Here is a 23,787-nt window from a genome sequence, read left to right as displayed (position 1 = left end):
CCCGCAGCCCCAGGCCTTAGACCCCCAAACACAGCTCTGCCGACTCCCCTCAAACCGGACCAGCAGCCCCAGGCCTTAGACCCCCAAACACAGCTCTGCCGACTCCCCTCAAACCAGACCCGCAGCCCCAGGCCTTAGACCCCCAAACACAGCTCTGCCGGGGCCCCTCAAACCGGACCTGCAGCCCCAGGCCTTAGACCCCCAAACACAGCTCTGCCGGGACCCCTCAAACCGGACCTGCAGCCCCAGGCCTTAGACCCCCAAACACAGCTCTGCCGGGGCCCCTCAAACCGGACCCGCAGCCCCAGGCCTTAGACCCCCAAACACAGCTCTGCCGGGGCCCCTCAAACCGGACCCGCAGCCCCAGGCCTTAGACCCCCAAACACAGCTCTGCCGGGGCCCCTCAAACCGGACCCGCAGCCCCAGGCCTTAGACCCCCAAACACAGCTCTGCCGACTCCCCTCAAACCGGACCCGCAGCCCCAGGGCTTAGACCCCCAAACACAGCTCTGCCGGGACCCCTCAAACCGGACCCGCAGCCCCAGGCCTTAGACCCCCAAACACAGCTCTGCCGGGGCCCCTCAAACCGGACCCGCAGCCCCAGGCCTTAGACCCCCAAACACAGCTCTGCCGACTCCCCTCAAACCGGACCCGCAGCCCCAGGCCTTAGACCCCCAAACACAGCTCTGCCGGGGCCCCTCAAACCGGACCTGCAGCCCCAGGCCTTAGACCCCCAAACACAGCTCTGCCGGGGCCCCTCAAACCGGACCCGCAGCCCCAGGCCTTAGACCCCCAAACACAGCTCTGCCGGGGCCCCTCAAACCGGACCCGCAGCCCCAGGCCTTAGACCCCCAAACACAGCTCTGCCGACTCCCCTCAAACCGGACCCGCAGCCCCAGGCCTTAGACCCCCAAACACAGCTCTGCCGACTCCCCTCAAACCGGACCTGCAGCCCCAGGCCTTAGACCCCCAAACACAGCTCTGCCGGGGCCCCTCAAACCGGACCCGCAGCCCCAGGCCTTAGACCCCCAAACACAGCTCTGCCGGGGCCCCTCAAACCGGACCCGCAGCCCCAGGCCTTAGACCCCCAAACACAGCTCTGCCGGGGCCCCTCAAACCGGACCCGCAGCCCCAGGCCTTAGACCCCCAAACACAGCTCTGCCGGGGCCCCTCAAACCGGACCCGCAGCCCCAGGCCTTAGACCCCCAAACACAGCTCTGCCGGGGCCCCTCAAACCGGACCCGCAGCCCCAGGCCTTAGACCCCCAAACACAGCTCTGCCGGGACCCCTCAAACCGGACCCGCAGCCCCAGGCCTTAGACCCCCAAACACAGCTCTGCCGGGGCCCCTCAAACCGGACCCGCAGCCCCAGGCCTTAGACCCCCAAACACAGCTCTGCCGGGGCCCCTCAAACCGGACCCGCAGCCCCCCGCCCGCCCCAGGCCTTAGACCCCCAAACACAGCTCTGCCGACTCCCCTCAAACCGGACCTGCAGCCCCAGGCCTTAGACCCCCAAACACAGCTCTGCCGGGGCCCCTCAAACCGGACCTGCAGCCCCAGGCCTTAGACCCCCAAACACAGCTCTGCCGGGACCCCTCAAACCGGACCTGCAGCCCCAGGCCTTAGACCCCCAAACACAGCTCTGCCGGGGCCCCTCAAACCGGACCTGCAGCCCCAGGCCTTAGACCCCCAAACACAGCTCTGCCGACTCCCCTCAAACCGGACCAGCAGCCCCAGGCCTTAGACCCCCAAACACAGCTCTGCCGGGGCCCCCTCAAACCGGACCTGCAGCCCCAGGCCTTAGACCCCCAAACACAGCTCTGCCGACTCCCCTCAAACCGGACCCGCAGCCCCAGGCCTTAGACCCCCAAACACAGCTCTGCCGACTCCCCTCAAACCGGACCTGCAGCCCCAGGCCTTAGACCCCCAAACACAGCTCTGCCGGGACCCCTCAAACCGGACCTGCAGCCCCAAGCCTTAGACCCCCAAACACAGCTCTGCCGGGACCCCTCAAACCGGACCCGCAGCCCCAGGCCTTAGACCCCCAAACACAGCTCTGCCGGGGCCCCTCAAACCGGACCTGCAGCCCCAGGCCTTAGACCCCCAAACACAGCTCTGCCGACTCCCCTCAAACCGGACCAGCAGCCCCAGGCCTTAGACCCCCAAACACAGCTCTGCCGACTCCCCTCAAACCGGACCTGCAGCCCCAGGCCTTAGACCCCCAAACACAGCTCTGCCGACTCCCCTCAAACCGGACCCGCAGCCCCGGGCCTTAGACCCCCAAACACAGCTCTGCCGGCGCCCTCAGTGGCTGAGCAGAAAGGCTCTGCCCAGAGCAGCCTGACCCACTGTATCCCTGGTGCCCGCCGTGGGGCAGGCTGCGGTCCCCGCGCCAGCGCTACCCCCACCTACCTCCACCACCTGGGCATCGTTCAGCCATTTGCTCAGCACCTGCCGGATGAGCTGGAAGACTTGCTGCAGCACGACCACCACCTGCCGGGGCAGAGCAGCCGCTCAGGCCTGGCAGCGGGGGCACGGAGGCCTCTGCCCGCTGGGGGAGGGATGGGAGAGTCTGATCGGCCAGTCCCCCCCTTGCTGGCTCTCTCAGAAAGAGGCCGGAGCGGAGGTGGGGGGCGGGGGAGCACCCTGGAAATGTGCCCAGCAGAGGCTCTTGTGAAACAGGGTGCGGAGCCCGGGGCAGCGGGGAGTCGGCACCTCCACCTGGAAACCCTGCTCAGCTAGTTGAGTAGCCCTGCTGGGGGGTAGCAGACGGGGCCCCGCCCACTGGGGGGAGGGGGACACAGACAGGGCCCCGCCCACTGGGAGGAGGGGGACACAGACAGGGCCCCGCCCACTGGGAGGAGGGGGAAGGGGACACAGATGGGGCCCAGAGCTAAAGCTTGAGGCACCCAGACTCTCCGGGCAGGGCGCAGGGACCCGCGCTGCAATGGGCAGCCCCTGGCTCGGGGAGGCAGCGGGGTGCGAACACCAGCCTGGGGCCCGGGCTCGGCAGGGCAGGAGAGGCTCCTCCAGCCCCCTCCTCCCGGCCAGGCCGCCCAGCCTGCGGGCAGCGGGGCAGCAGCTCGGGTGGGGGGGGGGGCGCCCAGCCACAGAGCTCCTAGGGCAGCGCGGGGGGCCCCTCGGGCGGGGGGGGCAGCTGCAGAGCTCCTGGGGCAGCGCGGGGGGCCCCTCGGGCGGGGGGGGCAGCCACAGAGCTCCTGGGGCAGCGCGGGGGGCCCCTCGGGCGGGGGGGCAGCGGCAGGGCTCCTGGGGCAGCGCGGGGGGCCCCTCGGGCGGGGGGGGCAGCTGCAGAGCTCCTGGGGCAGCGCGGGGGGCCCCTCGGGCGGGGGGGCAGCGGCAGGGCTCCTGGGGCAGCGCGGGGGGGCCCCTCGGGCGGGGGGGCAGCGGCAGGGCTCCTGGGGCAGCGGGGGGGGCCCCTCGGGCGGGGGGGCAGCGGCAGGGCTCCTGGGGCAGCGGGGGGGCCCCTCGGGCGGGGGGGCAGCGGCAGGGCTCCTGGGGCAGCGGGGGGGCCCTCGGGCGGGGGGGCAGCGGCAGGGCTCCTGGGGCAGCGCGGGGGGCCCCTCGGGCGGGGGGGCAGCGGCAGGGCTCCTGGGGCAGCGCGGGGGGCCCCTCGGGCGGGGGGGCAGCGGCAGGGCTCCTGGGGCAGCGCGGGGGGCCCCGGGGCGGGGGGGGCAGCGGCAGGGCTCCTGGGGCAGCGCGGGGGGCCCCTCGGGCGGGGGGGCAGCGGCAGGGCTCCTGGGGCAGCGCGGGGGGCCCCTCGGGCGGGGGGGCAGCGGCAGGCGCCTCGGGCAGCGCGGGGGGCCCCTCGGGCGGGGGGGCAGCGGCAGGGCTCCTCGGGCAGCGCGGGGGGCCCCTCGGGCGGGGGGGCAGCGGCAGGGCTCCTCGGGGCAGCGCGGGGGGCCCCTCGGGCGGGGGGGCAGCGGCAGGGCTCCTGGGGCAGCGCGGGGGGCCCCTCGGGCGGGGGGGGGCAGCGGCAGGGCTCCCGGGGCGCGGGGGGCCCCTCGGGCGGGGGGGCAGCGGCAGGGCTCCTGGGGCAGCGCGGGGGGCCCCTCGGGCGGGGGGGGCAGCGGCAGGGCTCCTGGGGCAGCGCGGGGGGCCCCTCGGGCGGGGGGGCAGCGGCAGGGCTCCTGGGGCAGCGCGGGGGGCCCCTCGGGCGGGGGGGCAGCGGCAGGGCTCCTGGGGCAGCGCGGGGGGCCCCTCGGGCGGGGGGGCAGCGGCAGGGCTCCTGGGGCAGCGCGGGGGCCCCTCGGGCGGGGGGGGCAGCCGCAGGGCTCCTGGGGCAGCGGGGGGGCCCCTCGGGCGGGGGGGCAGCCGCAGGGCTCCTGGGGCAGCGCGGGGGGCCCCTCGGGCGGGGGGGCAGCGGCAGAGCTCCTGGGGCAGCGCGGGGGGCCCCTCGGGCGGGGGGGGCAGCCGCAGGGCTCCTGGGGCAGCGCGGGGGACCCCTCGGGCGGGGGGGGCAGCCGCAGGGCTCCTGGGGCAGCGCGGGGGACCCCTCGGGCGGGGGGGCAGCGGCAGGGCTCCTTGGGCAGCGCGGGGGGCCCCTCGGGCGGGGGGGGCAGCCGCAGGGCTCCTGGGGCAGCGCGGGGGGCCCCTCGGGCGGGGGGGCAGCGGCAGGGCTCCTGGGGCAGCGCGGGGGGCCCCTCGGGCGGGGGGGGCAGCCGCAGGGCTCCTGGGGCAGCGCGGGGGGCCCCTCGGGCGGGGGGGCAGCGGCAGGGCTCCTGGGGCAGCGCGGGGGGCCCCTCGGGCGGGGGGGCAGCGGCAGGGCTCCTGGGGCAGCGCGGGGGGCCCCTCGGGCGGGGGGGCAGCGGCAGGGCTCCTGGGGCAGCGCGGGGGGCCCCTCGGGCGGGGGGGGGCAGGGGGGGCAGCGCGGGGGAGCGGCGCCACCCACCGGGTTGGGGCCCTGCGGCGCGGGCGGCTTCTTGGCCTCGGCGCTCTCGCGGTCGTCGTCATGGTGGCTGATGTCCAGCGTGGTGAAGAGGTTGGAGAGCAGGCCCAGGATGTGCACGATGGCCAGTTTGTTGGAGGGGTTGGGCTGGCAGGGGAAGCAAAGCGTCAGCCCCGGCCACGGGCCCCTCCCCCCGGGCTAGCCACACGCCGTGGCCCCTGCGGCCTCAGCACAGCCCTGCCCCCGCGGGCTGGAGCCAAAGCTCTGCTGCAGAACGGCGCCGGACGCGTGCGGGAGCCGCTGTGGGGCTGGCAGGGCCAGCGAGGGGTGGGGGGCGGGGGCCGGCGAGGGGCAGGGGGCGGGGGGCGAGGGGCCGGCGAGGGGCGGGGGCCGGCGAGGGGCCGGTGAGGGGCGGGGGCCGGCGAGGGGCGGGGCCGGCGGGGGCCGGCGAGGGGCGAGGGGCGGGGGCCGGCGGGGGGCCGGCGGGGGGCGGGGGGGGCCGGCGAGGGGCGGGGGGCGGGGGGCGGGGGGGGGCCGGCGAGGGGCGGGGGGGGGGCGGGGGGGCCGGTGAGGGCCGGGGGGCGGCTGGCCACGAGCACCCGGGTCCCTGCTGCGCGCGAGGGGGAGCTCACAGACCCGCCGCCAGAGGCAGCCTGCACCCTGCGGGCCGGCCCCGAGCCGCAGCGGGGGAGGCATCTCAGCCAGGCAGGGCCGGAGGGAGCAGCCCCCCGCCGGGGCCGGGCCTGGGCCTCACCGTTTCCTCAGCCAGCTTCTCTAGCTGCTGGACGTAGGGCGTGATGAGCGAGTGCAGGTTCTTCAGGATCTCCTCCACCTGCAGCGCCGAGAGCAGGAAGCCCAGAGCCTGCATCAGCCACATGCACTGACTGGTCTGCGGAGAGGGGAGGGACAGGTCAGCAGGGACCCTGCCTGGCGCTCCCCCCCAGGACCCGCACCCCGCCCGCCCCGCCTGCTCCACCCCGCCCGGCGCTCTGCCTGCTCCTCCCCGGGGCCCGCACCCCGCCCGGCCCGCCCCGCCTGCTCCACCCCGCCCGGCGCTCTGCCTGCTCCCCCCCGGGGCCCGCACCCCGCCCGCTCCGCCCTGCTCTGCCCGGCGCCCCGCCCCGCCCCGCCCGGCACGGCACTCCACCCCGCCCAGAGCTCCGCCCCAGGGCCCGCCCCCCGCCCCGGCAGCTCTGAAGTGGGGGCCGGGCCGGAGGCTGCACGGGGAGCCCTGGAGCTGGGGCTGGCCCGGAGGCCGTGCTGACCACAGATGCCTGCCCCAAGCTAGGCTGACAGGGGCAGCCAGGGCCGTGTCCCAGAGAACAGGCGCGCTCCGCAGGCTCCTCCCCAGGGGACATCTGCCCTCCGGCAGCCTGCTGCCCAGGACCCCTCCTGCTGAACGGGCCGGGCTGAGGCTCCTGCCTGGACGGAGGATGAGATGGGCTGGGGGCAAGGAGCCAGCCCAGGCAGAGGCCCGAGGGACCGGCTCACTCCAGCCTTGGCCCATGCATGGCACAGAGGCCTGGCTCCCTTTCTGCTGGGCACAGCCTGGAGACGAGCTGTGCCAGCCACGGCAGGCAGGTCTCCCGCCCCCCCAGCCGGTGTGTGGCAACTGCTGTGGGCTCCCACAGCTCTCTGCCATGCGGGGCTGGGCGTGGGCAGGGGCCCGTGGGCAGGCCTGGCTCTGCCGTGCGGGGCTGGGGGTGGGCAGGGGCCCGTGGGCAGGCCTGGCTCTGCCATGCGGGGCTGGGCGTGGGCAGGGGCCCGTGGGCAGGCCTGGCTCTGCCGTGCGGGGCTGGGGGTGGGCAGGGCCCCATGGGCAGGCCTGGCTCTGCTGTGCGGGGCTGGGGGTGGGCAGGGGCCCGTGGGCAGGCCTGGGTCTGCCGTGCGGGGCTGGGCGTGGGCAGGGGCCCGTGGGCAGGCCTGGCTCTGCCGTGCTGGGCTGCGGGTGGGCAGGGGCCCGTGGGCAGGCCTGGCTCTGCCGTGCTGGGCTGGGGGTGGGCAGGGGCCCGTGGGCAGGCCTGGCTCTGCCGTGCGGGGCTGGGGGTGGGCAGGGGCCCGTGGGCAGGCCTGGCTCTGCCGTGCGGGGCTGGGCGTGGGCAGGGGCCCGTGGGCAGGCCTGGCTCTGCCGTGCGGGGCTGGGGGTGGGCAGGGGCCCGTGGGCAGGCCTGGCTCTGCCGTGCGGGGCTGGGGGTGGGCAGGGGCCCGTGGGCAGGCCTGGCTCTGCCGTGCGGGGCTGGGCGTGGGCAGGGGCCCGTGGGCAGGCCTGGCTCTGCCGTGCGGGGCTGGGGGTGGGCAGGGGCCCGTGGGCAGGCCTGGCTCTGCCGTGTGGGGCTGGGGGTGGGCAGGGGCCCGTGGGCAGGCCTGGCTCTGCCGTGTGGGGCTGGGGGTGGGCAGGGGCCCGTGGGCAGGCCTGGCTCTGCCGTGCGGGGCTGGGGGTGGGCAGGGGCCCGTGGGCAGGCCTGGCTCTGCCGTGCTGGGCTGGGGGTGGGCAGGGGCCCGTGGGCAGGCCTGGCTCTGCCGTGCGGGGCGGGGGGCGGGCAGGGGCCCGTGGGCAGGCCTGGCTCTGCCGTGTGGGGCTGGGGGTGGGCAGGGGCCCGTGGGCAGGCCTGGCTCTGCCGTGCGGGGCTGGGCGTGGGCAGGGGCCCGTGGGCAGGCCTGGCTCTGCCGTGCGGGGCTGGGCGTGGGCAGGGGCCCGTGGGCAGGCCTGGCTCTGCCGTGCGGGGCTGGGGGTGGGCAGGGGCCCGTGGGCAGGCCTGGCTCTGCCGTGCGGGGCTGGGCGTGGGCAGGGGCCCGTGGGCAGGCCTGGCTCTGCCGTGCGGGGCTGGGGGTGGGCAGGGGCCCGTGGGCAGGCCTGGCTCTGCCGTGTGGGGCTGGGGGTGGGCAGGGGCCCGTGGGCAGGCCTGGCTCTGCCGTGTGGGGCTGGGGGTGGGCAGGGCCCGTGGGCAGGCCTGGCTCTGCCGTGCGGGGCTGGGCGTGGGCAGGGGCCCGTGGGCAGGCCTGGCTCTGCCGTGCGGGGCTGGGGGCGGGCAGGGGCCCGTGGGCAGGCCTGGCTCTGCCGTGTGGGGCTGGGGGTGGGCAGGGGCCCGTGGGCAGGCCTGGCTCTGCCGTGCGGGGCTGGGGTGGGCAGGGGCCCGTGGGCAGGCCTGGCTCTGCCGTGCGGGGCTGGGCGTGGGCAGGGGCCCGTGGGCAGGCCTGGCTCTGCCGTGTGGGGCTGGGGGCGGGCAGGGGCCCGTGGGCAGGCCTGGCTCTGCCGTGCGGGGCTGGGCGTGGGCAGGGGCCCGTGGGCAGGCCTGGCTCTGCCGTGCGGGGCTGCGGGCGGGCAGGGGCCCGTGGGCAGGCCTGGCTCTGCCGTGTGGGGCTGGGCGTGGGCAGGGGCCCGTGGGCAGGCCTGGCTCTGCCGTGTGGGGCTGGGCGTGGGCAGGGGCCCGTGGGCAGGCCTGGCTCTGCCGTGTGGGGCTGGGGGTGGGCAGGGGCCCGTGGGCAGGCCTGGCTCTGCCGTGCGGGGCTGGGCGTGGGCAGGGGCCCGTGGGCAGGCCTGGCTCTGCCGTGTGGGGCTGGGGGTGGGCAGGGGCCCGTGGGCAGGCCTGGCTCTGCCGTGCGGGGCTGGGCGTGGGCAGGGGCCCGTGAGCAGGCCTGGCTCTGCCGTGCGGGGCTGGGCGTGGGCAGGGGCCCGTGGGCAGGCCTGGCTCTGCCGTGTGGGGCTGGGGGCGGGCAGGGGCCCGTGGGCAGGCCTGGCTCTGCCGTGCGGGGCTGGGCGTGGGCAGGGGCCCGTGGGCAGGCCTGGCTCTGCCGTGCGGGGCTGCGGGCGGGCAGGGGCCCGTGGGCAGGCCTGGCTCTGCCGTGTGGGGCTGGGCGTGGGCAGGGGCCCGTGGGCAGGCCTGGCTCTGCCGTGCGGGGCTGGGCGTGGGCAGGGGCCCGTGGGCAGGCCTGGCTCTGCCGTGTGGGGCTGGGCGTGGGCAGGGGCCCGTGGGCAGGCCTGGCTCTGCCGTGCGGGGCTGGGCGTGGGCAGGGGCCCGTGGGCAGGCCTGGCTCTGCCGTGCGGGGCTGGGCGTGGGCAGGGGCCCGTGGGCAGGCCTGGCTCTGCCGTGCGGGGCGGGGGTGGGCAGGGGCCCGTGGGCAGGCCTGGCTCTGCCGTGCGGGGCTGCGGGCGGGCAGGGGCCCGTGGGCAGGCCTGGCTCTGCCGTGTGGGGCTGGGGGTGGGCAGGGGCCCGTGGGCAGGCCTGGCTCTGCCGTGTGGGGCTGGGGGTGGGCAGGGGCCCGTGGGCAGGCCTGGCTCTGCCGTGCGGGGCTGGGGGCGGGCAGGGGCCCGTGGGCAGGCCTGGCTCTGCCGTGCGGGGCTGGGCGTGGGCAGGGGCCCGTGGGCAGGCCTGGCTCTGCCGTGCGGGGCTGCGGGTGGGCAGGGGCCCGTGGGCAGGCCTGGCTCTGCCGTGCGGGGCTGGGCGTGGGCAGGGGCCCGTGGGCAGGCCTGGCTCTGCCGTGCGGGGCTGGGGGCGGGCAGGGGCCCGTGGGCAGGCCTGGCTCTGCCGTGCGGGGCTGGGCGTGGGCAGGGGCCCGTGGGCAGGCCTGGCTCTGCCGTGCGGGGCTGGGCGTGGGCAGGGGCCCGTGGGCAGGCCTGGCTCTGCCGTGCGGGGCTGCGGGTGGGCAGGGGCCCGTGGGCAGGCCTGGCTCTGCCGTGTGGGGCTGGGCGTGGGCAGGGGCCCGTGGGCGGGGGGTGCTGCGAAGGAGGGAAGGAGCCTTACCTTGTGGATCTGCTTCATTAGCACGTCCTGAAGCGGAGGGAGAGAGAGAGGGAGGGCGGCTGAATCGCTGAGTCTCAGGTCCCCCCCCCCCCCGAGCATGCGGCAGGGGCCTCAGGAGGCACAGCCACCCCCAGCCCGATGCAGCGGCCCAGGGACAGCCGGCACCTGGCTCTTGGGCAGGGCTTTCGAACAGCACAGATGGGGCTCGCGGCTCTCAGCTCCCAGGCAGGGCCCGGAGGGAGCCCCAGGGCAAGGTAAGCAGGGCCTAGGGCGGGATCAGGAGCAAACGACTCCCGTGTCGTGGCTGCTGCCTGGCACCGAGCAGGCCCCTGGGCACAGCCCACGTGGCACGGCCGGGGCGCTCCGCACTCAGGAGGCGGTGTAAGAGGCGCCCCTGTGGGGCAGGCAGGCAGGGCCCCAGCCTGGAGCACAGTCCTGGGGCCGGGCCGGACCCCGCCGAGTGCAGCACGACAGCCCAGACGGGAGTCACGTGCTCAGCGGCCGGCCAGCCTGCCCCCCAGCGCTCAGCAGCTCCTGTCCCTGCCCAGCCCGGGGGCCCGGGGGCCCGGCCCTACCTGGGACACGGCCACGATGTTGGCGGCGTAGGGGGGCAGGTCGTACTTGCACTCCCGGCAGATCTTCTTCAGGGTGGAGACGCTGGAGATGGAGAGCTCGGGGTTGCCCAGGGCCTGCAGCACCAGCGGCAGCACGTTGTTGATCATGACGGGGTGGTCAGCCAGCCACTCGGACAGGGCCCCTGCGCACAGCGGGCGGGAGGCAGGTCAGGGGCGGGGCCGGGCTCCGGGGCGGGGAGCCGAGGCGCTCGGGGGCAAGTGTGACTGTCTGCTGCCGGAACCCTGGGCCCGCCGGGCGGGTTTCACTGGGGGTGACCCCGCTGGCCGCAGGGAAGGGACCGTGTGTCCGTGTGCAGGGCTGGTCCCTGAGGCCCCCGTAGCCTGACTCCTGGGCGAGGTGGAGCAATGGGAGCAAAGCCGGGGCGCGGCCGCCTGGGGCTGGGGGCTGGGAGCAGGGGTGTTTCAGACCAAGGAGGGGGTGAGGCCTGGGCCCACGCTCAGGCGCCACCCCGGGAGCAGCTGCACCATGACGCACGGCAGTGGGGGGAGCAGGGCCGGGCCGCGGGAGGAGACGAGGGCCCCGCCGCCCCCGGCACTCACCGATGGTGAACATGACCGTGTCGGCCAGCTGCACGTTGCTGATGCTGATGCGGGGGATGAGGCCGATCAGGCCCGGCACCACGTCCGAGTAGTTCACGTCCATGGTCTCGGCGATGGACTGGAACCCGTAGAGCAAGGCTTCCGTGTGCTGCTGGGACGGACACCCCGGTCACAGCCTGCGCCCCCAGGAGCGCCCGCCCCGCCCCGCCCCCAGCCTGCGCCCCAAGGAGCGCCCGCCCCGCCCCCAGCCTGCGCCCCGAGGAGCGCCTGCCCCGCCCCCAGCCTGTGCCCCAAGGAGCGCCCGCCCCGCCCCGCCCCCAGCCTGCGCCCCAAGGAGCGCCCGCCCCGCCCCGCCCCCAGCCTGCGCCTCCAGGAGCGCCCGCCCCGCCCCGCCCCCAGCCTGCGCCCCCAGGAGCGCCCGCCCCGCCCCGCCCCCAGCCTGCGCCCCCAGGAGCGCCCGCCCCGCCCCGCCCCCAGCCTGCGCCCCCAGGAGCGCCCACCCCGCCCCGCCCCCAGCCTGCGCCCCCAGGAGCGCCCGCCCCGCCCCGCCCCCAGCCTGCGCCCGCCCCGCCCCCAGCCTGCGCCCCCAGGAGCGCCCGCCCCGCCCCCAGCCTGCGCCCCAAGGAGCGCCCGCCCCGCCCCCAGCCTGCGCCCCAAGGAGCGCCTGCCCCGCCCCCAGCCTGCGCCCCAAGGAGCGCCTGCCCTGCCCAGCTCAGGTGCTGGTGCGGGAATTTCAGCTGGTCGGGAGTGAGGGGCACCGGCAGGGCTGGGGGGGCAAGGCTGGGCTGGCAGGGGCCGTGGGCCAGGAGTGAAGGGCACCGGCAGGGCTGGGGGGGAGGGCCTGGCAGGGCCTGTGGGTCGGGAGTGAGGGGCCCTGGCAGGTCTGGAGGGGCCGTGGGTCGGGAGTAAGGGGCACCAGCAGGGCTGGGGGGGGGGGCCGGCAGGGGCCGTGGGTTGGGAGTGAGGGGCACCGGCAGGGCTGGGGGGGGGGGGGCCCGGCAGGGGCCGTGGGTCGGGAGTGAGGGGCACCGGCAGGGCTGGGGGGGGAGGAGCCCAGCAGGGGCCGTGGGTCGGGAGTGAGGGGCACCGGCAGGGCTGGGGGGGGGGGGGGCCCGGCAGGGGCCGTGGGTCGGGAGTGAGGGGCACCGGCAGGGCTGGGGGGGGGGGCCCAGCAGGGGCCGTGGGTCGGGAGTGAGGGGCACCGGCAGGGCTGGGGGGGGGGGGGGCCGGCAGGGGCCGTGGGTTGGGAGTGAGGGGCACCGGCAGGGCTGGGGGGGGGGGGCCTGGCAGGGCCTGTGGGTCGGGAGTGAGGGGCACCGGCAGGGCTGGGGGGGGGGGGGGCCCGGCAGGGGCCGTGGGTCGGGAGTGAGGGGCACCGGCAGGGCTGGGGGGGGGGCCCAGCAGGGGCCGTGGGTCGGGAGTGAGGGGCACCGGCAGGGCTGGGGGGGGGGGGGCCCGGCAGGGGCCGTGGGTCGGGAGTGAGGGGCACCGGCAGGGCTGGGGCCCAGGCCGGCCAAGAGGGTTGCCAGGCCATGCAAAGCAGAGTCCCCGGTGGTCTCCCACAGACCTGTTGCCTCTGTAGGCCACGGTGCAGTCGCTGGGCACCCCCAAACCCCCCATGCAGAGGGCAGGGCGTCAGCTGTGGGGAGCTGGGAACGCAATGGCAGCAGCCCCTGGCAGAGCCGGCCGGGAGCCAGGCGCCTCACGCACCTGCCAGGACGAGGGCTGCTCCGTGCTGGTGAGGAGACGGCCCAGCTTGTCGTACAGGCTGCTCAGCAGCTCCGCTCCCAGCATCTCGTACACGTACATCAGGGTGTCGGAGATGTCCACCCTGCCGAGGGAAACACACGGGCCAGTGCCGCCTGCCCCCCGGCCCTCTGCCGCCTGCCCCCCGGACCCCCCCGGCCCTCTGCCGCCTGCCCCCCGGCCCCCTGCCGCCTCCTCCCCGGCCCCCTGCCGCTGGCCGCCCTCCCTTCCCCCCCGCCCGCCCCCTACCCCCAGTCCCCTCCCCGCAAAGGTCCTGGGCCCAGCTACCATAGCAGCGGGTAGGGGCCCCTCTGCCTGTTGCGCTCCCCCCGCGAGGCACCGCCCTGCCGTCAGAGCGCTCTGGCACCTCCCCGTCGCCCGGCGCCAAACCCCTGCCCCACAAGAGCGAGTCGCAGCCCGTGGCCCCGGAGAGCTTGGCCCGTGCTCCTCCCCAAGCGCCCGTGGGGGCTGCAGTCCTGCCGAGGCCAGGCCACCCCCGGGGCACAGCACAGCGCCCGGCCCGGCCCGGCCCGGCCCGGCCCACCTGTAGATGCGGAACTGCTCCTTCTCGTCGGCAGACCAGAAGCCGTACTCCTCGTCGGAGGGGAACTGGGCTTTGTGCAGCAGCACGTCCACCAGCTGGAAGTAGATGGGCCGGTACACCTGCTGGTACACGGCCTGCCTGTCCGGCTCGAAGGACAGGATGTCGTCCTGGGGGTACAACAGCCTCGCCTCAGAGAGGGGGAGCCGGCCCCCCAGCCCCAGGCCCCGGGGCTGCGTCCCTGAGGACAGGCTGGAGGCCTTGGCAGACCTGCTGGCCATCCCGGCCCACAGCCTGGCCCGCGCCTCGCTTGGGATGCCAGGCCCCCGCCTGTCCCCCAAACGCAGCTTAGCCAGCACGTCCAGCCAAGGCTCCCGAGCCCCCGCAGACGCCCCGACCCCTGGAGCGCAGCGCGGGGCGGACGTGGGCTCCGGCTCCAGCTCTCCTGGCGCCTGGCGAGCAGCCGCTTGTGGCAGAGCCCTGGCTGGCGTCAGCCCCCCCGCCACCAGGAGTTTTCAAAGGTAATGGCCAACGGCACTGCGACCGCATCAGCCCACTCCCTCTGCCCCGGGGCGTGGGCCTGCCCAGCTTGTCCAGCCAGCCCTGAGCCCGCTCCTTCCCACAGCGCCTGCCCCCCAAGGCACCTGCGGAAACCCCTCGCTAGCTGCCCCTTGGCCTTCCCCATCACCCTGCAGGCTCTACCCCACTCCCTCCGCTGGCGCCTCAGATGGCTCCCTCTGGGCCAAGCAGTCGTCTGCCGTATGCTGTTCTTCCCGCTCAGGGACCCCAGCCCACTCTCCTGGGCCCCCCACCGGGCCCCGAGGGAGTCGGTCCGCCTGCCACACCACGGCCAGCGGGACGGAGCCTGGTCAGCTGTTCCCAAAGCCTCGCGGACAGACTGGCCCCGTGTTCCCCAAGCGAGCCCTGGGCGCCTGTCGGGGGCCGTGGCTCCTCACGCCTCTGCGTGGGGGCGACCAGCAGCCCAGCCTTTGGTCTCTGAGCCTGGGGCCCGGGCCAGCAGCGACCAGCGGGCCTCTGGCCGTCCCGGGCAGGTTCCTCACCAGGCCCTGCACCCACCAACGGAGAACCCCACGCTGCTGGCTGGGCGCTAACGGGGGCCAGGACCCCAGGGAAACCGCCCGCCATGCACTGGGCTGGGGAGGTGGAGGGTTCGGAGGTGAGCGAAGGCGCTGGGCAGAGGAAGGGGAGGGCGCAGGCAGGGCGGGGGAGCCAGTGGAGCCTGGTCTGCAGCCCGGAGCCGGACGACGCGGCCCTGCCATGGTCCGGGGCCAGTGTTCCTAGCTAACCCCCTGCCGTGGCGCTGGGTGCTGGGCGGTGCAGAGCTGCGGGGGCCCAGGGAGCCCCGGCTGGCCTGGGGAAAGGGACGGCCCAGGGGCCCACGCTGAGCCGGGGCCGTGGAGACAGGCCCTCACCGCCCCCCCAGGCCCAGGCCCGCAGGCTGCAGACGGTTGCCATGGAGACTGCAGCCCGAGCTGGTGCCAGCAGCACACAGGCCCTTGCCTCGCCGGCTGACGGGGCGTCTAGGCCAGAGCTGGGGGGCATCCCGGGAGCCCGGGCCCTGTGCTCTGCGGCAGACGGGCAAGGGCGTGAGACTGAGTCCCGGGCCGGGCAGCACGGCAGGGGAGGGCCGAGGCGCAGCGCTCGAGCCAGAAGGAGCAGGGACCCGTGTGCCCGCACCCACAGCCCAGCCCGCTCGCCGCACGGGGAGGCTGAGCTGCAGGGAACATCGGGCAGCGCAAGCCAGGCCTGGGGAGGGTGGGACTCTCCACCAGGCTGCAGCGGCCCCCCCGCTGTGCTGGCCCCGGGGCGGTGGCTCACCTGCAGCGTGTACCAGAAGGTGAGCGTCAGGGAGCTGGTGGTTTCGTTGACGGGGTAGTGCCCCGGGATGCCAGTGCAGAACAGGATCATGTTGACCAGCGCCAGGAAGTTCTGCCAGTGCTGCACCTGCTCCAGCAGGGCTCTGGGGAGAGCAGAGGGAGCAGGGCTGCTGTGGGACCCGGCCCGCACAGCACGGCCCCCCCACGCAGCTGGGGCCAAGCGCCAGAGCCAGGCAGCGTGGCCCGGTGCCCCCAAAGGCCTCCCAGGAATGAGCTGCTGCTCCTCGCGGCTCCTGGCATCCCAGGGGCTCCTGTCCCCCTGTTCTGGGACACGGCCTGGTCAGACCCGGCAGAAGGACCCCGCTGACACTGCACCTCCGTCTCCACCGGCTCTGGCTGAGCGCTCGGGCACCCACAGGGCGGGGAGACGGCCTCCCCCTCGCGCTGCTCTCCCCTAAGCTCCCCTCTCGCCGGCTGGCTGACGGGCTCCTGGCGCAGCGCGGCTGAACGCCTCTGGCAGAGCAGGGCCCGGGGCGGACCCCCCCGTGCCAGGCTGCGCAGCGGCTGAGAAGCCGGGGGCTGGGCCTTTCTCTCCAGCAGAGGCGGGAGCAGCCTGAAGCTGCAGCGGCTCATTTCTCCCCTTCACGCGGGTCCGTCTTCGCGGAACCGGGCAGCAGTTCCACCCGCCCCGCCTGCCCCATCTCCGGCGCCAGCCTGGCGAGTTGGGGGGGGCCTGAAACCAGCTCCAGCAGCAACCTATGCCAGCGCTTCACGTGGCAGCTGTGAGGTAGTGGGGGCTGTCTGCCTGTACCCCGGTGTTCCCGTCTGGCTGCGCTGCGCGATTCCCAGCGACTCACCCACACGTGTGTGGCCCAGACACCTCGTCTCCGCCTGAGCAGAGAACAACTCTGTTCCCAGAGGGTCCGTCTACACGTGCTCCCTAGTTTGAACTAGGGGTGCAAATGTAGGCGCCCGAAGTTGTTAACGACGGGGGATTTTCATATCCCCTTCGTTAGCAGGATCTCGCCGGCGCGCTACTCCGCTCAACAGCTGTTTCGGAAGCGAAAGTGCACGCCGGGACGCGTTACTTCCAGCCAAGCCCCTTGGCCCGAACGAACGTTACTCCTCAAACAATGGGTCACAGCTGGCTGTGGGTGGGGGTGCAGGGCCGGGGGCTCCTGACGCGGGCTGCTGCCCCTTCCTGTCTGGCCTGCCCGGCGGGGACCGGCTGACGGCCGTTCCGCAGGTCTCTGCCCACGCCGCTGCCCCCGATCCTTGCTCACCACTCCCCGAGGCAGGGGCGTGTCAGGCTCATGCTAACACCGCTGGCTTCTGGGACCATCCAGTCCATCTGACTCCATACAGCAGCCCCCAGCTAGTCCGGGCCCGTGGCAAGGCCAAGCTCCAGAGAACGGGCACGCCACCCGCCTGGCGGGAGCTGGACCGGAGCAGCTGGCTCCAGCCCCGCTACGGCTCCGGGCAGGGCGCTCGCAGGGCCTGGCCTCGGCAGGCTGCCCCGTACGCACACCAGACAGGCCATGGAGCCAGCGGGCTGCTCTTGGGACCGCCCCTCCGCTCAGCACCACGCAGGTGTCTAGCCCCGGGGACAAGGAGGGGCCCTGCCCTTCCCCCCCAGGCATCGGCCCGAGCAGACAGCCCCTCCCAGGGCGGCCACAAGGCCTGACTCACCGGGAATGGTTCTCACCCAGGGCCACGGCGATGCGGCAGATCCCGTGCGAGGTCTCCATGTCCCCAGCCTGGACAGCCTGGCGCAGCTGCTCCTGGAGGCCCAGCACGGGGCCGATGAGCTTCAGGAGGGTGTTCACGTACCTGAGGAGAGCCGGCGTCAGCTACGGGGGTCTCCCCAGCCCCTCCCCACCGGGCCCAGGGGTGCTCTCCTTCAGCCAGGGCAGTGGGCCTCTGGGCCTGTGCAAGTGGGGAGAGCCCAGAGCAGGCCGGAGGGGTGGTGCCCGCTCCGGCACCAGGGACCTGGCCCCACGGGAAGGGGGCGCGATACCCTTGCCTGGACTCAGGCCGTGCTCTGTCCGCGGGCGGGGCCGGGCCGTGGGCAGAGGCACCTCGCAGCGCCATCTCACCAGCCAGTGTTCACACAAAGCCAGCGACTGCCCTTGCCCCAGGGTCAGCCTGCCCGGCAGCGGGCTCGGAGGCGCCGCCCGACAGTCCAGCCAGGCCCCTGGCACCGTGCCCACCCAGCATCTCGACCACCAGCCCATCCCGTAGGCGGGGAGCCCCACGCCTGCCGCACCTGCCTGAGGCCGTTCCCACCCAGCCCAGCACTGAGGCCTCGCCCCACACGGACCGGGGAGAGCCTGGACTTCCCAGGGAGCAACATCATCAGGTTTCACAAACGGCATGACATGTGGGCAGCACCCGCCACGCGTCCAGCAGCCAGCGCCGCCAGAGCCCGCCACGCGTCCGGCGCCCGGCGCCGCCAGAGCCCGCCACGCGTCCGGCGCCCGGCGCCGACAGAGCCCGCCACGCGTCCGGCAGCCGGCGCCGACAGAGCCCGCCACGCGTCCGGCGCCGACAGAGCCCGCCACGCGTCCGGCAGCCGGCGCCGACAGAGCCCGCCACGCGTCCGGCGCCGACAGAGCCCGCCACGCGTCCGGCAGCCGGCGCCGACAGAGCCCGCCACGCGTCCGGCAGCCGGCGCCGACAGAGCCCGCCACGCGTCCGGCAGCCGGCGCCGACAGAGCCCGCCACGCGTCCGGCAGCCGGCGCCGACAGAGCCCGCCACGCGTCCGGCACCAACAGAACCTGCCATGCGTCCAGCGCCCGCCACCGACAGAGCCTGCCACGCGTCCGGCACCAACAGAGCCTGCCACGCGTCCGGCACCCGTCACCGACAGAGCCTGCCACGCGTCCGTCACCCGTCACCGACAGAGCCTGCCACGCATCCGGCACCCGGCACCGACAGAGCCTGCCACGCGTCCGGCACCCGTCACCGACAGAGCCTGCCATGCGTCCAGCACCAAAAGAGCCCGCCACGCGTCCGGCACCCGTCAACGACAGAGCCTGCCACGCATCCGGCACCAACAGAGCCTGCCACGTGTCCGGCACCCGTCACCGACAGAGCCTGCCACGCGTCCGGCACCCGTCACCGACAGAGCCTGCCACGCGTCCGGCACCCGTCACCGACAGAGCCTGCCACGCGTCCGGCACCCGTCACCGACAGAGCCTGCCATGCATCCAGCACCAAAAGAGCCCGCCACGCGTCCGGCACCCGTCACCGACAGAGCCTGCCACGCGTCCGGCACCCATCACCGACAGAGCCTGCCACGCATCCGGCACCCGTCACCGACAGAGCCTGCCACGCGTCCGGCACCCGTCACCGACTGAGCCCGCCACGCGTCCGGCACCAACAGAACCTGCCATGTGTCCAGCGCCCGCCACCGACAGAGAGGGCAGCCTGTGACATAGTTGGGGGCTGGGCCCACTCTGCTGGACAGTCACTGGTGGCTGTGTGGGCGGGGGTGACCCCTACTGGCCGGTGTCTGTAGCACTGCCCAGCGGGGGGCCGCCCCTGAAGGCCCCCGTGTTACAGAGACCATGGCCCAGGTGGTTCTCCCCTGGCCAGGGGAAGGGGTGGGGCTGCCTGGGGGGGGCGTGTTAGGGGTTTGGAGAAGAGCAGTCTGGGCTGGGCAATCATGAGAAGAGGAGACTGAGCTGAGTGCTGGGGCTTCGGGGGCCTGTGGACCCCACCCCAAGGGGTCTGAAGCTGCTGCCCCCTCACGTCCATGCCCACATGGAACCTGGGCTGGGCGGTACCTCGCAGAGCAATAAGCCCTCCTACTCCACTGGCTGCGGAGGGGTGCAGGGTGGGGGCCCCCGCCGCGCCGTCACACCCCACTCAGGAGTCCCTGCTGGGGCAGCGCTGTGGTGCCATGTGACGGCACGTCGGGGACCCCGGTCCTGCACCCCGTCTGCTACATGAGACTCCGCCAGCCGGTAGAGCAGAGGGGTCATCGCTCCTCCAGGACACCGCCCAGCACAGACGTGACGTGGCCGCCCTAGACCCCTTGGGGCAGGGTGCCTAGGCCCCTGGACTCCCGGCCCTCCGCTCAGTCCCTTCTCCCCGTTTGCCCAGCCTCTGCTCACAACCCCTCCCTTCCTTTGTTCAGCCCCATCCCTCGGCAGATACCAACCGCTTGGGTCACTGTGAGCTGAGGGGCCTCAGGCCCCCCTCCGCTGGGCCGTGCTTACAGACGCAGGCCAGCAGGGGTCACCCACAGCCCACGCATAGCGACCGGCACCGCACGCTCCCTGTCCCATCTCCTCCCAGCCGGCCGCTGTGCAGGGTTCGCGCCCCTCTCCTGGTGCCGTCCCGCGGGCGGGCCCACCTCCTGCGCTCAGCAGTCCCAGGCAGGCAGTGCGACTCAGGGCTGCCAGGACACGAGAGCCGTGCGACAAGCACAAGCGACAGGGAAGAGCTGCTGATGGCCCCCAGAGACAGGCCGTGCTGGAGGCTACTGTGCCGTCTGCCAGTTACCTGGTCACGGAGGCATCTTATCTGGAGATGCAGCTATTCCGCCCCTGCCAGCCGCACGCAGCGCGCTGAGAGAGCTCGCAGGGGCAGAACCGCCGACCCTGCCTGAGCGCCACTGCCCAAGGCCCACCTGAAGCCAGCTCCCCGCCGTACCCGGCCCCGGCCGTAGCCCCACGCTCTGGGCTGCGAGGATGGTTCTCCCCCACCCCGGCCCTCGGGTCACCGAGGCAGGTGACTCTACTCTCCACTCCCCAGAGACCCCGGAGCAGAGCTCGCAGCTCGCCAGCCCTCAGCAAGCCACACAGCGCTGCCAGGAACCAGCAAAGCACCAGAAGATTGGGGGCCAGGGTAGGAGGAGCAGCCTTCCGCGTCCCGGGCGTCTCGCCAGCTGGAAGGCCAGAGCAGGGCTACTCAACACGCAGCCCGGGTGCGGTTCGGGTGCATGTGGGGCTCACCATGGCTGCCCCGGGAACACGGCCCGCAAGGCGAGTCAGCAGTGTGGTCTCCTGCTGATCCGCGCGTTAGCAGTTCCACTCCTGGCCCGGCACTGCTCACGCCAAGCGCTCACACAGCGGGGAATCGGGGGACGCTGCACTGACTTCAATGAGGCCTGCGTGTTGGGCAGTCTCGCCTGCACCTTTGGTTTCATGCTATGCATACATTTGCATACATTTACATGTAAAAGCCACCATGGCATGTGCTGTGTCACTGTGGCCCCCAGGGCTTCCGAGGTTGAGTAGCCCGGGCCCAGGGCTCGCTCAGAGACATCGCGGGGGGCATTTCTCCAGCCTGGCTCAGCCCTGGGGGGCCGGGAGCTCCCGGGCCGGCTGTGGACTGGCCAGGGCAGGAAAGACTTGGGCCAGTGCCAAGCGCTCACTGCGGCACGTCCCCCCCCGCGAGAAGGCGAGGCCAGGCACGCGCGGAGTCTCGACCTTCCACGTGGCGGCTCCCAGGGCAGGCTGAACACTGGGGGGGAGGGGAGTGTTTCATCCCCCCTCCCTGTTTCAGAGCCAGGATGCCCCGAGTCTTTTGGGTCACTATGAGCCGGTGGAGCTGGCCGGGCCAGGGCAGCCCACCGAGAGACCTCCCGGGAGCAGCAGTGGCTCCTCTGGTGGAGTGCCACTTCCGTCTGATACCCGTGGACTGCAGGCTGGCTGCTGGCTCTCCAGGTGCCCCGGCGAGGGGGGTGCAGCCGGCGGGGTCCCTCGGGGACGGAGCCTTGGCCCTACGCTATTGCTGTGAAATAAGGACCTGGAAAAACCAAGTGAGGCCTGAGGAAGCCTGCAGCTCGCACAGCCATGGGGGGCAATACCTGAAAAGAGAGCAGGTCCAGACCCAGGGTGGCCTGGGCCGCTTGGCAAGCCGGGCGCCAGCAAGGCAGCGCTGAACACTGCCCGTGGGGCCGGAGGGAACGCAGGCCCTACGACAGCAGGGGGCCCTAGCCTGGGCCACAGGGACTCGGACAGCTCCTAGGGCGACAAGGGGAGCTAACAGGATGCCGGGCTGCACGAATGGGGACCGAGTAGAAGCAGAGCGGATACTGTGCCTCCTACTGGGTCCTGCTGCAACCGGGGCTGGCATCCCGTGTCCCGAAGGACAGTGCTCAGCCGGAGAGCCAGGGCCGAAACCCTGCCTTCCAGCCACGCACTCCGAGAGCACCCCGACGGCCATGGACCAGCCCCCTGGGGAGCTAGTGACAATCGGGCTCTCCAGGCCAGCACAGAGGATCGAACCCGAGCCAGCGGCTGGAAGCGGACGCCAGGTACCCTCAGCCTGCGGTTCGGCCTGACGCTATTTGCCCGCTGGGACAACCTGCCAAGCGTCACGGTGGGTTCACTGGCCATTTTAAAATCCCGACGGATGTCTGCCCAACAGCTCTGCTCTAGGAACGCGCCAGGCTCTGGCCCGTGCAGTGCCAGGGGCCTGACAGAGGTGTGTGTCTTTATAGGGCGAGCACACTGCCTCTGGGGAACACGGGGCGGCTGGTAATACGATGGGGCACTTCCACACTGCCTGGCCGCTCAGCCTGTGCAGTGAGCGAGCCAGAGAACCCGTCGCTGGGCAGCTGCCAGCTCGGAACAATGCCTCAGTGCATGCCCTCACGCCAGGCCGTGCCCCTGGGGTGGCACCCCCTCCCCCGAGGGCTGTGCTGGGCAGTGCCTGGCACCGAGTCGTGTGACCGCTCTTCCCGTCTCTGTTCTCCTGCCTCCGCCACAGCCACCCCCGAACAACACTCGCTCCATAGTGTTCTGTGCAAGGTGCTTCGCACGTTCCTCGTGCCAGCATCCACTCCGTGCACTCACAGCCGGGGTACCTCAGCCCTGCACGCTTTGGGAGGGGGCGAGAGAGGGGCCTGGCCTGCTCTTTGGGGACAGGACTGAATTCTGTGCATTGGTCTTCCCGGCTGAGGACGTGAGGAGAGTCCCAGACCGGAGCCGTCCTTTTAGGTGGAATTGCCCCAGATTGAGGTGTCACGAGAGGAGGTTTCGGAACAAACCGATAAACTCACAAGTAACAAGTCCCCGGGCCCAGATGGCATTCGCCCAGGAGTTCGGAAAGAACTCCAGTGGGAAACTGCAGAACTGTTAACTGTGTTTGTAACCGATCCTTTAAAACAGCTTCTGTACCCAACGACTGGAAGGTAGCCAACGTGACGCCAATATATAAAAAGGGCCCTAGAGGTGAACCTGGCAATTACAGGCCCGTAAATTGTCAGTACCGGGCAAATTAGTTGAAACTATAATAAAGAATAAAATTGTCAGACACATGGATGAACATAATTTGTCGGGGGAAAGTCAACATGGTTTCTGTAAAGGGAAATTCTGCCTTACTAATCTATTAGAGTTCTTTGAGGGGTCAATAAGCGCGTGGACAAGGGGGATCCAGTAGATATAGTGCACTAAGATTTCCAGAAAGCCTCTGACAAGGTCCCTCACCAAAGGCTCTTAAGTCAAGTAAGCTGTCCTGGGATAAGAGGGACAGTCCTTTCATGGATTGGTAACCGAGGGTTTGTCTAGACGACAGGCTTTTGTCGACAGAAGTTTTGTCGACAGATACTGTCGACAAAGCTTCTGTCGACAAAGAGTGTCTAGACGACATTCAGTTCTGTCGACAAAGCAAGCCGCGTTGTTGACATGACAGTGTAGACGCAAAGGACAGGGTAAATGCAATTACGCCTTCTGGCGACAGAACTCTGTGGACAAAGGGCGTTATTCCTCAGAGAATGTGGTTTACCGCCAGCGACAAAACTGCTGAGTTCTTTTGACAAAACCCTGTAGTCTAGACACACCCTGGTTAAAAGACAGGAAACAAAGGGTAGGAATAAATGGTCAGTTTTCAGAGTGGAGAGGTAGCTAGTGGGTCCCTCAGCACTCTGTCCTGGGACCAGCCCTATTCACATATTCAGAAATGATCTGGAGAACGGGGTAAACAATGAGGTGGTAAAATTTGCAGAGGAGACCAAACTGCTCAAGATAGTTCAGTCCTAGGCAGACTGACCAGCTACAAAAGGGTCTCACAACAGGGCAGATGAAAGGTAAGGTCGATACATGCACCGTGATGAACACTGGGGAACACAACCCTGCCTGTCCGTATAAAAGGGTGGGGACTAACTTAGCCGGTCCCACTCCGCAGAGAGCTCTCGGAAAACACCCGCCCCGTGTGCAGCCGCCATCAGACAAGCCAACAGACGGGCGAGACTCGTTAGGAACGAGAAAGATAAGACTGAGAATACCCTATGCCCCTACCTAAACCCGTGGCACGCCCACCTCTTGAACCCTGCAGGGAGATGCGCTCGCCCGATGGCAGGAGCTCCTTCGGGATAGGGAAAAGCGCAGACAAAGGAACAAGCATGCCCAGGGCCATGGACTCCCGGGCTGGGGGAGGACCGGTTCACGAAGTGCTGAGGAGGCAGCAGTGGGCACCAGAAACCCCTGCAGGTATCGCGGTGTCCCCAGAATGCCCTACCCAGCCCCTCCCTGAATTCACTCGCAAAGCCCAGCTGGGTGTCATGTGGGCGCAAGGTCCCCACGCCACAGGCTGGTGAGAGCGGGAGGAGGCAGCCCAGAAGACGACGCCCTAAGCCACAGGATGCTGGCTTGAACGCAGGGCTCCCCCCGCCCGCCCAAGTCCGAGGCTATTTCTGGGGGCAGGCAGGAGGGCGCCCAGGGCAGCAAGTCGGCTGGAGCACTGGACAGAACTGGACATGGCAGCAGCTTCTCTGCTCTTCCGTCTCACGCCCACCCCACGGCCTGGGGCAGCTGGGGTCCATCCTCCTGTAGTGCGCAGGAGGCTACCGCTCCCAGGGAGCAGCAGCCAGGCTCCAAGGCATGCTG

General features: G+C 72.5%; 1 protein-coding gene across 1 annotated transcript in view; it reads right to left on the bottom strand.

Moving 5' to 3' along the window:
• Window positions 1-23,787, bottom strand: part of IPO13 (importin 13) — a 68,992-nt gene that overhangs the window by 29,950 nt on the left and 15,255 nt on the right. The window contains 10 exon segments of the mRNA XM_089780384.1: window positions 2,411-2,491; window positions 4,908-5,051; window positions 5,659-5,793; window positions 9,647-9,673; window positions 10,222-10,403; window positions 10,822-10,969; window positions 12,532-12,652; window positions 13,112-13,278; window positions 14,948-15,089; window positions 16,636-16,776. Coding sequence (XP_089636510.1) covers window positions 2,411-2,491; window positions 4,908-5,051; window positions 5,659-5,793; window positions 9,647-9,673; window positions 10,222-10,403; window positions 10,822-10,969; window positions 12,532-12,652; window positions 13,112-13,278; window positions 14,948-15,089; window positions 16,636-16,776 — 1,288 coding nt within the window.

The sequence above is a fragment of the Pelodiscus sinensis genome, chromosome 9, assembly GCF_052426305.1.
Source record: "Pelodiscus sinensis isolate ZL-2025 chromosome 9, ASM5242630v1, whole genome shotgun sequence".
NCBI classification, from domain to species: Eukaryota; Metazoa; Chordata; order Testudines; family Trionychidae; genus Pelodiscus; species Pelodiscus sinensis.
The sequence above is the reverse complement of the archived record's forward strand: the minus strand, read 5'-3'. Positions and strand labels throughout refer to the sequence as shown.